Source organism: Taudactylus pleione, unplaced genomic scaffold (genome assembly GCF_031769625.1).
Source record: "Taudactylus pleione unplaced genomic scaffold, aTauple2 ptg000154l, whole genome shotgun sequence".
Classification (NCBI taxonomy): domain Eukaryota; kingdom Metazoa; phylum Chordata; class Amphibia; order Anura; family Myobatrachidae; genus Taudactylus; species Taudactylus pleione.
Window position 1 is genome coordinate 22,416,301 of NW_028284556.1, and position 13,114 is coordinate 22,429,414.

At 47.1% G+C, this 13,114-nt stretch overlaps 1 protein-coding gene across 2 annotated transcripts in view; it reads left to right on the forward strand.

The window, feature by feature from the left end:
• Positions 1-904: 904 nt before the first annotated feature.
• IYD (iodotyrosine deiodinase) overlaps positions 905-13,114 on the forward strand; it is a 66,045-nt gene continuing 53,835 nt past the window's right edge. For both annotated transcript variants that reach the window (XM_088474507.1, XM_088474506.1), the window contains exon 1: positions 905-1,091. In XM_088474507.1, coding sequence (XP_088330633.1) covers positions 905-1,091 — 187 coding nt within the window. The remainder of the gene's footprint in view (positions 1,092-13,114) is intronic.

Here is a 13,114-nt window from a genome sequence, read left to right on the forward strand (position 1 = left end):
TCTGGGTATGTGGTAATTTAGTGTGGATCCTGCTTCTCTGAAATTCCGCATCCATTGATGCCCCACACCGGCAAAGGCTCTGCCCGCCTCTGCCACACCCTCTCATACCTTCCTGAATATATTTATCTTGAAAAATAGCAATGCAGACAATAGTCTTATTTTATATACTACTTAAATTATGTGTAAGAGACACTGCGAATAAAATTTAAATTCTTCGTCTTTACTTTCAAATTTTAACAGCTTGCATTTGTGGCCCGCACACAGCATATCCTGTAAGGCCACGCACCTTGTAGGTAGGCCACACCCCTTTTATGGGAACGCCGCGCCTTTGGCAAGCACAAATGTACCTACCCCCACTAGCCACCCCCCCCCTTCCACTATCACGTGTCCCCCGTCATTTTCTTCTGGATCCGCCCATAGGGGTTATCACATGATTAGTGTTATTATTATTATTATTATTATTATTATTATTGTTGTTGTTATTAAAAAAGTGTATTGAGAAATTTTTGCTGAATAAAGAACTTTTCCATAGGAAATATCTGCTGCCATTTACTGTAGTTGCTATACCTGCTGCCTTTACTTCTTTCTAGAAAATGTTCAATACATGAAATATACAGAACCATGTTATTTTCACATATACTATGGATAATCTACAGTATTAGGGCTGTTTTTATTAGTTTCCTGTTAGTAATGATCCCACTTCCCTTGACAAACTCAACATAAAATGTTGCACTTAATTCCTCTTCATTGACCAGTTAAAATATAACAGTTCAAGTTCAATCGACCTGGGCATGTTGTGAAATGTGAGCTGCCCTTTGCATGGTGACATACCGCCCCTTTCCTCTTATCTTTGCCCTGAGATAAAACAGAATATTGTTTCTGTGTGGACGTGTGGGAGACAACCATGGCTGTATTTTCATTCTTGAGCCCGTTTTATGTTGCCATTATCTGTGTTTTAATTGTGATAATCTTACAAAGTAGGAAGAAAGGGAATGGAGGAAAAAAAAGTGAAATTGAGAGTAAAGCAGAATCGCGTCCATGGGTGGATGAAGATCTCCAAGACAGCACTGACCTGGCAGTAGAGGGAGATGGTAAGAAGCTAATAGCTGTTTTTATAGTAACATCTATATACTTGTTTCTTTATAAATTGCAGAAAATCAAGTGAAATGTATACAAAAAGCAACAGAACAGATAGGAAGAATTGTAATAAAGACACTTGGAAAAGGTAAACTATATACATTAGCTAGTGGGGTGAAGCGTTATAGAAGAAGGGGCCTCATTCAGCTTGGATCGCAAGTCTGCGGATGCACGCACCCGGTCGATGTTTGCTTTCTGCGCATACGTATGCACCGCAGTGCATGTGCGCAAGCCGGCCGCTGCAATCACAAAAGCGAACGCAGCGGATACACAGAGCCATTGAAGAGTGATTGACAGGAAGCACCGTTTGAGGGTGGAGAGGGGGGGTGGTCGAAGGAACGCTGGTGTGCCTGTGCGTTTGAATGCCATTATGGGGTGTGCATAATTAAGCCCCTGCTATGGCATATGCAGCCAGAGGTCTAGATGGCGTCAGATTTCACAGTGTGTGAGTCAGGGTCAGCTCAACCACAACTGTGCATATGGGTCCGATGTTACTCAATGTTTTCGCTGACTTGAGGATGTATGTAATGGGAAGTGGGTGGTTTTATACTGTGGTGGGCGCACCCGGTGCAGGGAGGGGCGATATGTGCGCCACCGAAAAGGGGGTGTGGCCTCACTGACAGGGCGTGGTCGTGACCTCAGGGCTGAAGCCCCGTGGTCCTGTTATTACTGGAGGGGGTGGCGGGGGGGGGGGGGTGCCTGGGTTAGACTACCCTGTGTGCAGTGCCGGGTGGCTGCCTCACAGTTGTCAGGAGCTGAGTGCTGCACTTATTATACAGTGCACCCGGCTCCTGTCACTGAGGGGGGAGTCTGTACCTTGATGTAACCCCTCGGCGGGTGACACCCGGGTGCAGCCCGCACCCCCCTTGTGACGCCACTGGGTGGGTATCTTGGTATAGTGCTGCGATTGCCCTGCAATTGCATTAATTTGCATAATTTTGCAGCGAGTGGGTGCGTGCAATTGCAGACTTGTGATCCGTGCTGAACGATGCACAAACCACCGTGCCTTTGAAGGTAACAAACAAACAAGTGTGTTTAAAAGAAAAGCAGTGCAACATACGCTTTGTCCTATAGTCTCAATTTGTTTTTAAATTATGTTGTTAAAATGAGATTCTGTCTCTTCTGAAAATGTTCTTTCCAGGAAATGTCTTTTGTTTTATTTGTTTAAATGATGCTGTACAGTTCAGATAACATGTAATGCAGTCATAATGAGCTTTAAGTATAAGTAGAATATATATCATTTAGGGATATGTGTGGGAGGGAGTTGTTGTGAACAGGGGATATTTGCCTATCAGCATCCAGTATGTGCATGTCGAAACGGAAAGAAAATAGGCAGCAGTTTTAAAAGGTGTCTGTATGGGTTTATCTGAATGGGTAGGTTATCTGTATGGGTTTATCTGTATGGGTAGGTTATCTGTATGGGTTTATCTGTATGGGTAGGATATCTGTATGGATTTATCTGTTTGGATAGGTTATCTGTATGGGTTTATCTGTATGGGTTTATCTGTATGGGTAGGATATCTGTATGGGTTTATCTGTATGGGTTTATCTGTATGGGTAGGTTATCTGTATGGGTTTATCTGTATGGGTAGGATATCTGTATGGGTTTATCTGTATGGGTAGGATATCTGTATGGATTTATCTGTATGGGTAGGTTATCTGTATGGGTTTATCTGTATGGGTAGGTTATCTGTATGGGTTTATCTGTATGGGTAGGTTATCTGTATGGGTTTATCTGAATGGGTAGGTTATCTGTATGGGTTTATCTGTATGGGTAGGTTATCTGTATGGGTTTATCTGTATGGGTAGGTTATCTGTATGGGTTTATCTGTATGGGTAGGTTATCTGTATGGGTAGGTTATCTGTATGGGTAGGATATCTGTATGGATTTATCTGTATGGGTAGGATATCTGTATGGATTTATCTGTATGGGTAGGTTATCTGTATGGGTTTATCTGTATGGGTAGGTTATCTGTATGGGTTTATCTGTATGGGTAGGTTATCTTTATGGGTTTATCTGTATGTGTAGGTTATCTGTATGGGTTTATCTGTATGGGTAGGTTATCTGTATGGGTATATCTGTATGGGTAGGTTATCTGTATGGGTTTATCTGTAAGGGTAGGTTATCTGTAGGTGGGTGGGAGGTCTTGACAAACTTGCCAAGTATGTTAATAGCACCAGCACTATGTTCTTAATTAGCGGCAGTGGGATCTGAGGGCCTGAGTCAGACCCGTTCGCTAGGCTGCGTTCGCATGTAGCCTGCCGATGTTTGCAATCTGCGCATGCGTACAAGACACAGTGCGTGTGCGCAAACCAGTCCATGTGATCGCGAAGCATTTGCACCCTGTACATAGAAGCCGCGCTAGAATGAGTGACAGGACGTGCCGTTTGTGGTTGGTGACAGGGGTTGATGGAAACGGGGGTGTGGTGATGTGAACACAGCTGTCTCTGTGCGTCTGAATGCCATTTCAGGGGCGTGCATAATTAAGATGTATCGTCAGCATACACAAGTGCTGCGTATGGGTAAGATGTTACTCGATGTTATCGATTGTTTCATACACTTCCTGGACATGACGTATGTTACTAAGGGAAAGTAGGCGTCTTGTGACCGGCTGGATGGCGACTAAATACATACCGCGATCGTACGGCAAGACATAGTGGGCGTGCTAATGTCTTGCTAGCAATCATGGGATTTACATATTTTGGCTGCTGACGGCTGTGTGTGAACGCATCCTAGTGAACGGGTCTGGGGCATGCATGGACACACATACACACAATATGCAGATAAGCCTTATCATATTATTTTAAATGTACGCATATTACCTCTTCACTTGAGACATACGGTAAAGTTGAATTCTAATTACTACACTATTTATTTATTAACAGTTACTAATATAGCACCAGCATATTCCATTGTGCTTTACACTAACAGCACCTTTTTGTTTTGTTTTACACCGATCAACCATAACATTGAAACCACCTGCCTAATATTGTGTAGGTCCCCCTTGTGCCACCAAAACAGCTCTGACACGTTGAGACATGGACTCCACAAGACCTCTGAAGGTGTCCTGTGTTATATGGAACTAAGGCCCTCATTCAGAGCCGTACGCTCTGAGCAGAGCGCACGCTCTGAATGAGGGCCAGGCTCCATTTTCATGGAGCGTCCTCCTGGACGCTCGTATAGCTGTGGGTCACCACCCACAGGCTATACGAGCGTGCATTGTGATGGTCGCGATGGTCGAGACCATCGCGACCATCGAATTTGCGAGCCGGAGCCTGCGGTTGAGGTTTTCAACCGCAAGCTCCGGAGTGATTTTGGCTCTATCAGAGCCAAAATCACTCCCACTGACATCACTAGTGATGTCAGTGGGCCGGCTTCTGACGGGAGGCGTTCCCGTGGGAACGCCCCCGTCAGGGAGGCACGCCCCCGGCACGCCCACCAAAGGGGGCATGCTGTCAATCAACATTGACAGCACGCCCCCTTTGATCGGACACAACGAGCGAAGGACTTTCCTTCGCTCGTCGCGTCTGGCGCATGCGCACGACGGAGCTCCCTCCGTCGTACGCATGCTCAGTCCATAACATCGACCCACTTGCGAGCGGACAGCCGCTCGCGAGTGGGTCTGAATCAGGCCCTAAGTTGTTATCAGCAGATCCTTAAAGTCCTGTAATGCTGGGTACACACTGGCCAATATATTGGCCATTCAGTTGAAAGGCCGGTATATATCGTGTGCACGTTGGCCAGTGTGTACAGACGATATGTCTGTGAACAACGTCATTCACAGACATATTACGTTGGCTGTGCAGCATGGCTGATGGCAGATATATCTGCAGATGATATACTGTATGATGTATGATATCTGCAGATATATGATGTACGTGCAGTCGGCTGATATATTAGCCGACCACCCGTACACTTGCTGCAAAAATCGCATGGCCAGCAAACCATTGCAAATTGCACTAATTCATTTTGAACTGTACTTACCAAATTAATTTGGTAGCATGCAATACAGTTAATTAAAAGCAGCAGGATCTGAAGAGGCTAGATCAGTGGTTCCCAAACTCTCTCGGTTCATGGCACCCTTATTGTCTACAAATTTTATTGCGGCACCCCAAGACCAAGGGGTAGATTCCCAGTCCCAGTAGTAGGCCTGTGGGTTGAATTAATTAAAATAGGGCTCATTGCTCAGAGAAAGGGGAGATAATAAAGGTACCAGGTAGGGTATAGCTCTCTCCCCCTCTCACATAGCTCTCCCCCTCTCACACAGCTGTCTCCCTCTCACATAGCTCTCCCCTCTCACACAGCTATCTCCCTCTCATATAGCTCTCTCCCCCTCTCACATAGCTCTCTCCCCTCTCACATAGCTCTCTCCCCTCTCACATAGCTCTCCCCCTCTCACACAGCTCTCTCCCTCTCATATAGCTCTCTCCCCCTCTCACATAGCTCTCCCTCTCTCAACTAGCTATCCCCCCTCACACAGCTATCCCCCTCTCATATAGCTCTCTCCCCCTCTCACATAGCTCTCCCCCTCTCACACAGCTATCTCCCTCTCATATAGCTCTCTCCCCCTCTCACATAATTCTACCCCTCTCACATAGCTCTCCCCTCTCACAGAGCTCTCCCCTTTCACATAGCTCTCCCCTCTCACACAGCTATCTCCCTCTCATATAGCTCTCTCCATCTCTCACACAGCTCTCCCCCTCTCACACAGCTATCTCCCTCTCATATAGCTTTCTCCCCCTCTCACATAGCTCCCCCCCTCTCATATAGCTCTCCCCTTCTAACATAGCTCTCCCCTCTCACAGGTATCTCTCTCTCACACAGCTATCTCCCTCTCATATAGCTTTCTCCCCCTCCCATATAGCTCTCCCCCTCTCACACAGCTATCTCCCTCTCATATAGCTCTCTCCCCCTCTCACATAGCTCTCCCCCTCTCAAATAGCTATCCCCCTCTCACACAGCTATCTCCCTCTCATATAGCTCTCTCCCCCTCTCACATAGCTCCCCCTCTCTCACACAGCTATCTCCCTCTCATATAGCTCTCTCCCCCTCTCACATAATACTCCCCCTCTCACATAATTCTACCCCTCTCACATAGCTCTCCCCTCTCACAGAGCTCTCCCCTTTCACATAGCTCTCCCCTCTCACACAGCTATCTCCCTCTCATATAGCTCTCTCCCCATCTCAAATAGCTCTCCCTCTCTCACATAGCTCTCCCCTCTCACACAGCTATCTCTCTCTCATATAACTCTCTCCCCCTCTCACATAGCTCTCCCCCTCTCACACAACTATCTCCCTCTCATATAGCTCTCTCCCCCTCTCACATAGCTCTCCCCCTATCACACAGCTATCTCCCTCTCATATACTGTAGCTCTCTCCCCCTCTCACATAGCTCTCCCCTCTCACACAGCTATCTCTCTCACATATAGCTCTCTCCCCCTCTCACATAACTCTCCCCCTCTCACACAGCTATCTCCCTCTCATATAGCTCACTCCACCTCCCACATAGCTATCTTCCCCTCTCACACAGCTATCTCTCTCTCATATAGCTCTCTCCCCCTCTCACATAGCTCTCCCCTCTCACACAGCTATCTCTCTCTCATATAGCTCTCTCCCCCTCTCACATAGCTCTCCCCCTCCCACACAGCTATCTCCCTCTCTCACACAGCTATCTTCCCCTCTCACACAGCTATCTCCCTCTCATATAGCTCACTCCACCTCCCACATAGCTCTCCCTCTCTCACATAGCTATCTTCCCCTCTCACATAGCTATCTTCCCCTCTCACACAGCTCTGCCCCTCTCACACAGCTCTGCCCCTCTCACACAGCTATCTCCCTCTCACACAGCTCTCCCACTCACACAGATACCCCAACACACAGATCCCCCAAGCACAGAATATCCCCTCCCCACGCTACATAGATCTCCTCACTCACACCTCTCGCATCAAAAATATCTTTTTCCAAGCTTCGGATCTTGTGCTCCTCTCATCATGCTACTGGATGCACGGCTCATGGAGTGGCAGCATACTAATGAGTCAGTCTGACTCATAATAAAACTGCTGGCTGGGGGCACTGCCATTAATGCCACCCTTAACAGCCAAGGCCTGGGACTCGGTGAAGGTGTGGAGGAAGCAGCATGCATGCAGAGGAGAATGGAGCTCACAGTCCTCTCTGTGTATTGCCAGTCTAATAACCTGATGACCCAAATAATTCCTTTTGGGACCAAAGTAGACAACTAGGTCACGGCACCCCTGAAAGGGTGCTGCGGCACCCCAGCTCTTAATATTTCTTAATATATAGGGCTTTAGAGAGGAACGTGTATACACCATACAGACATCAAAGCCTGACAAATTACCCTAATGAATCTATAGGCCGCTTATGAAGAGAATTAGTGCTTGACCATGCTAACCTTGTAATGAGCTTGTCTGTAAACTCTTTGCATGCTGGGAAAGGCTATGTTAAACGTTTGAATGCTGGTGTTAACTATTAAAGATCATAGGGCGGGATGTACTAAGTATTGCATCAGCGATGCGATACATCTCGCCTGTCTTCGGGTACACACCGCGGTATGTACCTAGAATATCACAAACAGGTCCACGTTACATGATTTTAGCTGTTTTTAAACAATTACTTAAAGAAATCAAAAAACAATACCAATCCAAGACACTTGAGATTGGTTTTGCCAAAACATGACGATGATTTAGAACAAAAACATGGGGGTCTACGCACATCTCTAGTATTTATGGGTGTGAGAAAACTGTTTTGGGGGTGGTTCATGCAATCTGTATCACCCCCAAAACATTGAATGTGAGAACTGAATGTATGCCCTTACAGTGAGGGTCTTTTCCTAACCATTGTTGTTCTGCGGTGGAAAATCGATAAAATTAATTTGTGTACCATAGGCTTCCATGCCACAACACTGTTCTTATATAGCGTTGTTAATTACCCACTCACTTTATACACTTCTCATGAACCATTGCTAGTCATTTCACCACTTTTAAATCATTCAACTTCACAGAGAACTTGGGAGCTCATCCAGACCCGCTTGCTAGATGCGTTCGCTCGCACCCCGCGTATGCAAATCCAGCGCACACCCAGCAAGGCAGGCGATCGCACGGCAAGACATTAGCACAGCCACTATGTCTTGGCGTGTGATCACTTTGGGCATGCAGACGCCCACCGGCCATTCATAAGACGCCCACTTGCGCACATCATCTCCTGGAAGTGCATGAAACCATTGGTACATCGAGCACCATCGGATGCGATTGTAACTCTTAAGGTTGACTATACCCTGCCGCAAGCACTGCGATACAACCAAGTGACGTGTACTATGACGCTGCCTTTTAATTATGCACGCCTCTGAAATGGTGTTGAGATGCTCAGGCATGCCTGCGTTCGCATCTCCACTCCCCCGTTTCTAGTGGACTGCCCCTGTCACCACCCACAAACGTCTTCTCCTGTCACTCACTCTGCTGGGCTGTCTATGCGCAGAGAGCGATCTCTTAACGATCGTTTGCACTGGTTCGTGCATGCACATTGCGATGCATAAGCATGTACAGATTGCAAAAATCGGCCAGCTATGAGCGATCGCATCCTAGCGAATGGGTCTGAATCAGCTCCGTGGTACAAATTGTTACAGTATCAAAACTTTACTGTGTAAAACCCACAATCCTTATGGCGATATAGTTATAAAATGAACAGAAAATCACTGTTCAAAACGAACCACATCGAATTCGATTTAGAAAATGCTTCTAAAATCGAATTTTAGTAAAAGAGGGATTTGAAGAGGGTTTTGTACTTTCGATTTGAGGTGCGCTAAATTGAACATCAAATCGAAAGTAAAATCGAATTTTGATAATTATACCCCGTAATCTCCTGACTAGGGGGGTCATTCAGACCCACTCGCAAGCGGCAGTACGCTCGCAAGTGGGTCGATGTTCCCCACTGCATATGCGCACGACGGAGGGAGCTCCGTCGTGCGCATGCACGAGACCCGGACTGCGACAGCCAAGCTGTCGCTCCGGGTCTCGCACCAAAGAGGCGTGCTGTCGATGTTGATTGACAGCACGCCCCCTTTGGTGGGCGTGCCGGGGGCGTGCCTGCCAGACGGAGGCGTTCCCATGGGAACGCCTACCGTCTGAAGCCAGCCCCACTGACATCACTAGTGATGTCAGTGGGAGTGATTTTGGCTCTGATAGAGCCAAAATCACTCCAGGGCTTGTGGCTGGGAAACCCTACTGCAGGGTTTCCCTCGCAAGTCCGATGGTCGCGATGGTCAGGACCATCGCGACCATCTTTTTGGACGCTCGTATATGCTGTGGGTCACCCACAGCTATACGAGCGTCCAGGAGGACGCTCCATTTTAATGGAGGAGGGCCCTGATTCAGAGCGAGCGCTCTGGTCAGAGCATCCGGCTCTGAATCAGGCCCTAGATGTAAATCTACCATGTCTATTTTTGTGAGAATACATGAAAAAAAAAGAGAATCCATTTACTAATTATCGGGTTTCAATCCCGATAATTAGAATGTACTAAAAAAAAATACTAAAATGCATTAAAACTCACATGCACTGACAGGGGCTCTAAAAAGAGTCCATCCCTGTGATGTGTACATTAGTGAAATAATCGCAAATGCAACCTCTTTCCTTCTATATCAGGAGTCAGGGCCGTTTTGCACATGCACAGTCAGCAGACCATATGGGGGACAGAATGCACAGTGCACTTCATAATCCATCACTGAACTCCTTCCCTAGAAGCAGCTGCAGCAGGTTCCGGCTCTATCTCATATATTAAAACTCACTGGGAACCAGTATTATGAAAAACATGGGAATTATTTAAAGCTATTGTATTAAATCTGACACGGGCACAGTATAAGTGACATTGTAATGTCCTGTGACCCTTTCCCTGGTCCAGGCTTCGCAGTCTTGTGCCCCCCCCCAAGGTCCACTCCAACCATATGCCCCCCATTAAGGTTCAGCCTTCCCTGCCCTGTGCCACCCCCACCATGTGTAGCCATCCCTGTGTGCCCAATAGGTCCAGCCCTCCCTGTCCTGCACTTCCCCTTGGTCTAGCCTGCGCTATCCTGTGCCCCCAGATCCAGCCGTCCCTGCCCGCCATCCCCCAGGTCCACTGTTCCCTGTATTGTGACCCTCCAGTTACAGCTCTCCCTGCCCTACCATATCCAGACATAAACAATCTCCCATATATTGCCCTCACCACCCACATTTCCCCTGTACCCTTCACAAAACACTTTTTCTCTTGCCCCGCCACCATCCTTTCACTTTTCCCTTCTGCTTCTGTTACCATCCTGCTGGCTGCCGATCAGAAGCTACATGGAGAAACCTGAACATAGCAGGTAAGCACAACCTTCTGATTTAAATAATCTTTCCCCTATAACGATACTATCATTGGCGAAAACCCTGATGACAGTGAAATTTGCCAATTTTTGCCAGTGAAGGCTTCCCCATGTGACCTGCACAAGTGTAATGGTGGTACTTTATGTGGAAATGGCTTTTTTAATATATTTATGTGAAACTGACTATTTCAATGTATTTTATGTAAATTAGGATGTTTAGAGGTATTAATTTTCGTCCAGCTTTTCCAATGTATTTTATGTGGATCCGGCTATATATGAATTTACAGCAATGTTGTCTCCTATATTTCTGTATTTCTATAGTGTCATATGATAGACTGACAAGATATAATAACACGCACCCCCCACAGCTCAAACTTTGATAATTTTTTTAAACTAGTCATCAATTAATGCGCCAGCTCCACTGTAGCTCCACCCATATTATCCACAGCTCTGCCCACCTGGAGCTGCCTCTGCCCCTCCCAGAGGGGCCCTGCCTGTTTTGTCAGTTCCGGGGCCCCACAATTTCTGATGACAGCCCTGCTGACCGGCCCTGCTGTAGCGGTCACGTGGTTGTGACGTCAGAGGTCCTTTCTCCAACTTGGATCTAGCAACAACCTTTAGGGTAACACAATAAATTAAAGTTGTAGGCAGGTCACTTGACTTATTTTTAAAATGCAAAATGGCGTAGAAGCATTTGGGCCTCAACTCAGAGAGTGGGTCGGACGTCTTCCAGATCTACAGGCAAGCCAACACCAATAGGGTTAATATTGGTTAAAGTACACAGCCTGGGCTGTACTGACAGTGCAGGGGTGGTTCAAAGGTAGAGTGGCCACAAATCTATAACTTGCCTAGGGCTCTAAAATGATAATCCAGCTCTGCTGTTCAGACTGTCTATGCAGCCACGACCACACACACACACACTGCTGTCAGTGTGTGTCACTCAAAAGTCACACAAAACACGCTACAGTGATCCCGACACCACAGCTCAAGTCGCACAATTTTGAGTGACACACACTGATAATAGGGGTAGTGAGACAGAGACTAGGTGGCTGACTGTGCTGTGTGTGAACTGCTGGCGCCGGTCATCTCAACAGGCAGTGGCACCCAGGGGTAGTGCAGCTACTGACATTGGTCAGCGTGCCTCCAACCTGTGCAGAAACTAGTGAGTAAAAGTGGGCTCTGGGTGACACACTGCAGTATGTCCTTGGTGGAGAGGGTTGGGGTAAAGAAAGGCACAAACAGGAGAGGGGTGAGTTAAAGGAAGCACAAAGAGGGCAGGGGAGAGATAAGGGCGGCACAGGGTGTATTTATTATCCGGCAAAACACGGTCACTTTGTCAACTTTCAATAAGGGGCGGTCGTCAGCGCCACGCTACTCCCCTGGGCATGTCTGCAGCCTTAGTGACATTTTATCACTTTTACTAGAGCAGTCAATAAGCTGTATGCAGCAGGATGATGATGGTGATCACTGCTACACAGGGGCGTTGGGAGGGGGGAGCGGGTACTAATTACCTGGGCTTATTAAAGGGGCCCGGTGAGGGCCTGGGTACAATGCCACCCCTGCTCCCTCTAACTTGTTAGCAGCCCAGCAGATGGTGCTGTGTGCTGGGCTGCAATGGGAGGCTACTCGCTGAGCGCGTGGGCGTGTATTTTGGTCATGACCGCACTCCAATTTTTACGTAAATGCTGCCCTTAATAGTCCTATTTGGTGTAATACACACCCGACGTGCATCACGATCACGTGACCGCACGTCTATCCCTCCGCTAAAAGCAGGTCAATAGATTATTTGAAAATATATATGTGACTGGCACTGACGGCAGAACAATGCTGTATGTCACGTGAAGGGGTGGCCAATCACTAGGTTTCCCCTCCCGATCATGTGGCTAGGCATAGTGGGGAGGATTTGTTTACATATTCACTACGTGTGACTGGATGTTACGTTATCTATTAGTCTCAGATAGCCTATCCCCCCAATATGAGTTAACTATAAGGTAAAAACATTACTTGAAAGGGTATTTAGAGGAACAACAATAATAGCAGTGGCGTGACTATAAATGTTGCTCCCCCTTCCAAAAAAAGTTTCTAGGGCCCCTCCCCATGGCATTTTGGTAAAACTAATACAGGGCAGTTTCTAGGCAATTTGGCTCCCAGAGCAAACAGTTAAAAATGTGCCCCCAACCCCCAGAGACAGTTTACATTATTTGTAATTTTTCCTTCTTATAGTAATGCCCCTTACACATTATGCCACACACCGTAATGCCCCTTACACATTATGCCACACGCCATAATGTCCATTAAACATTATTCTACACACCATAATGCCCATTATGCCACAGACCATAATGCCCGTTACACAATATGCCACACACCGTAATGCCCATTACACACTATGCCACACACTGTAATGCCAGTTACACATTATGCCACATACATTGTTGCTTCATGCCCATTGCCAGGGGTTCAGTGGTCATTGACAGGGGTTTCATGCATGTTGTCAGGGGTTACATGCTCATTGTCAGGGGTTTTCATGCTCGTTGTCTGGGGTCTCATGCTCGTTGCCTCCAGCATTTGTCTACTCCTAGGTGGCGGACATTTTTGGAGGGACGTTTTCAGCAGAAAACTG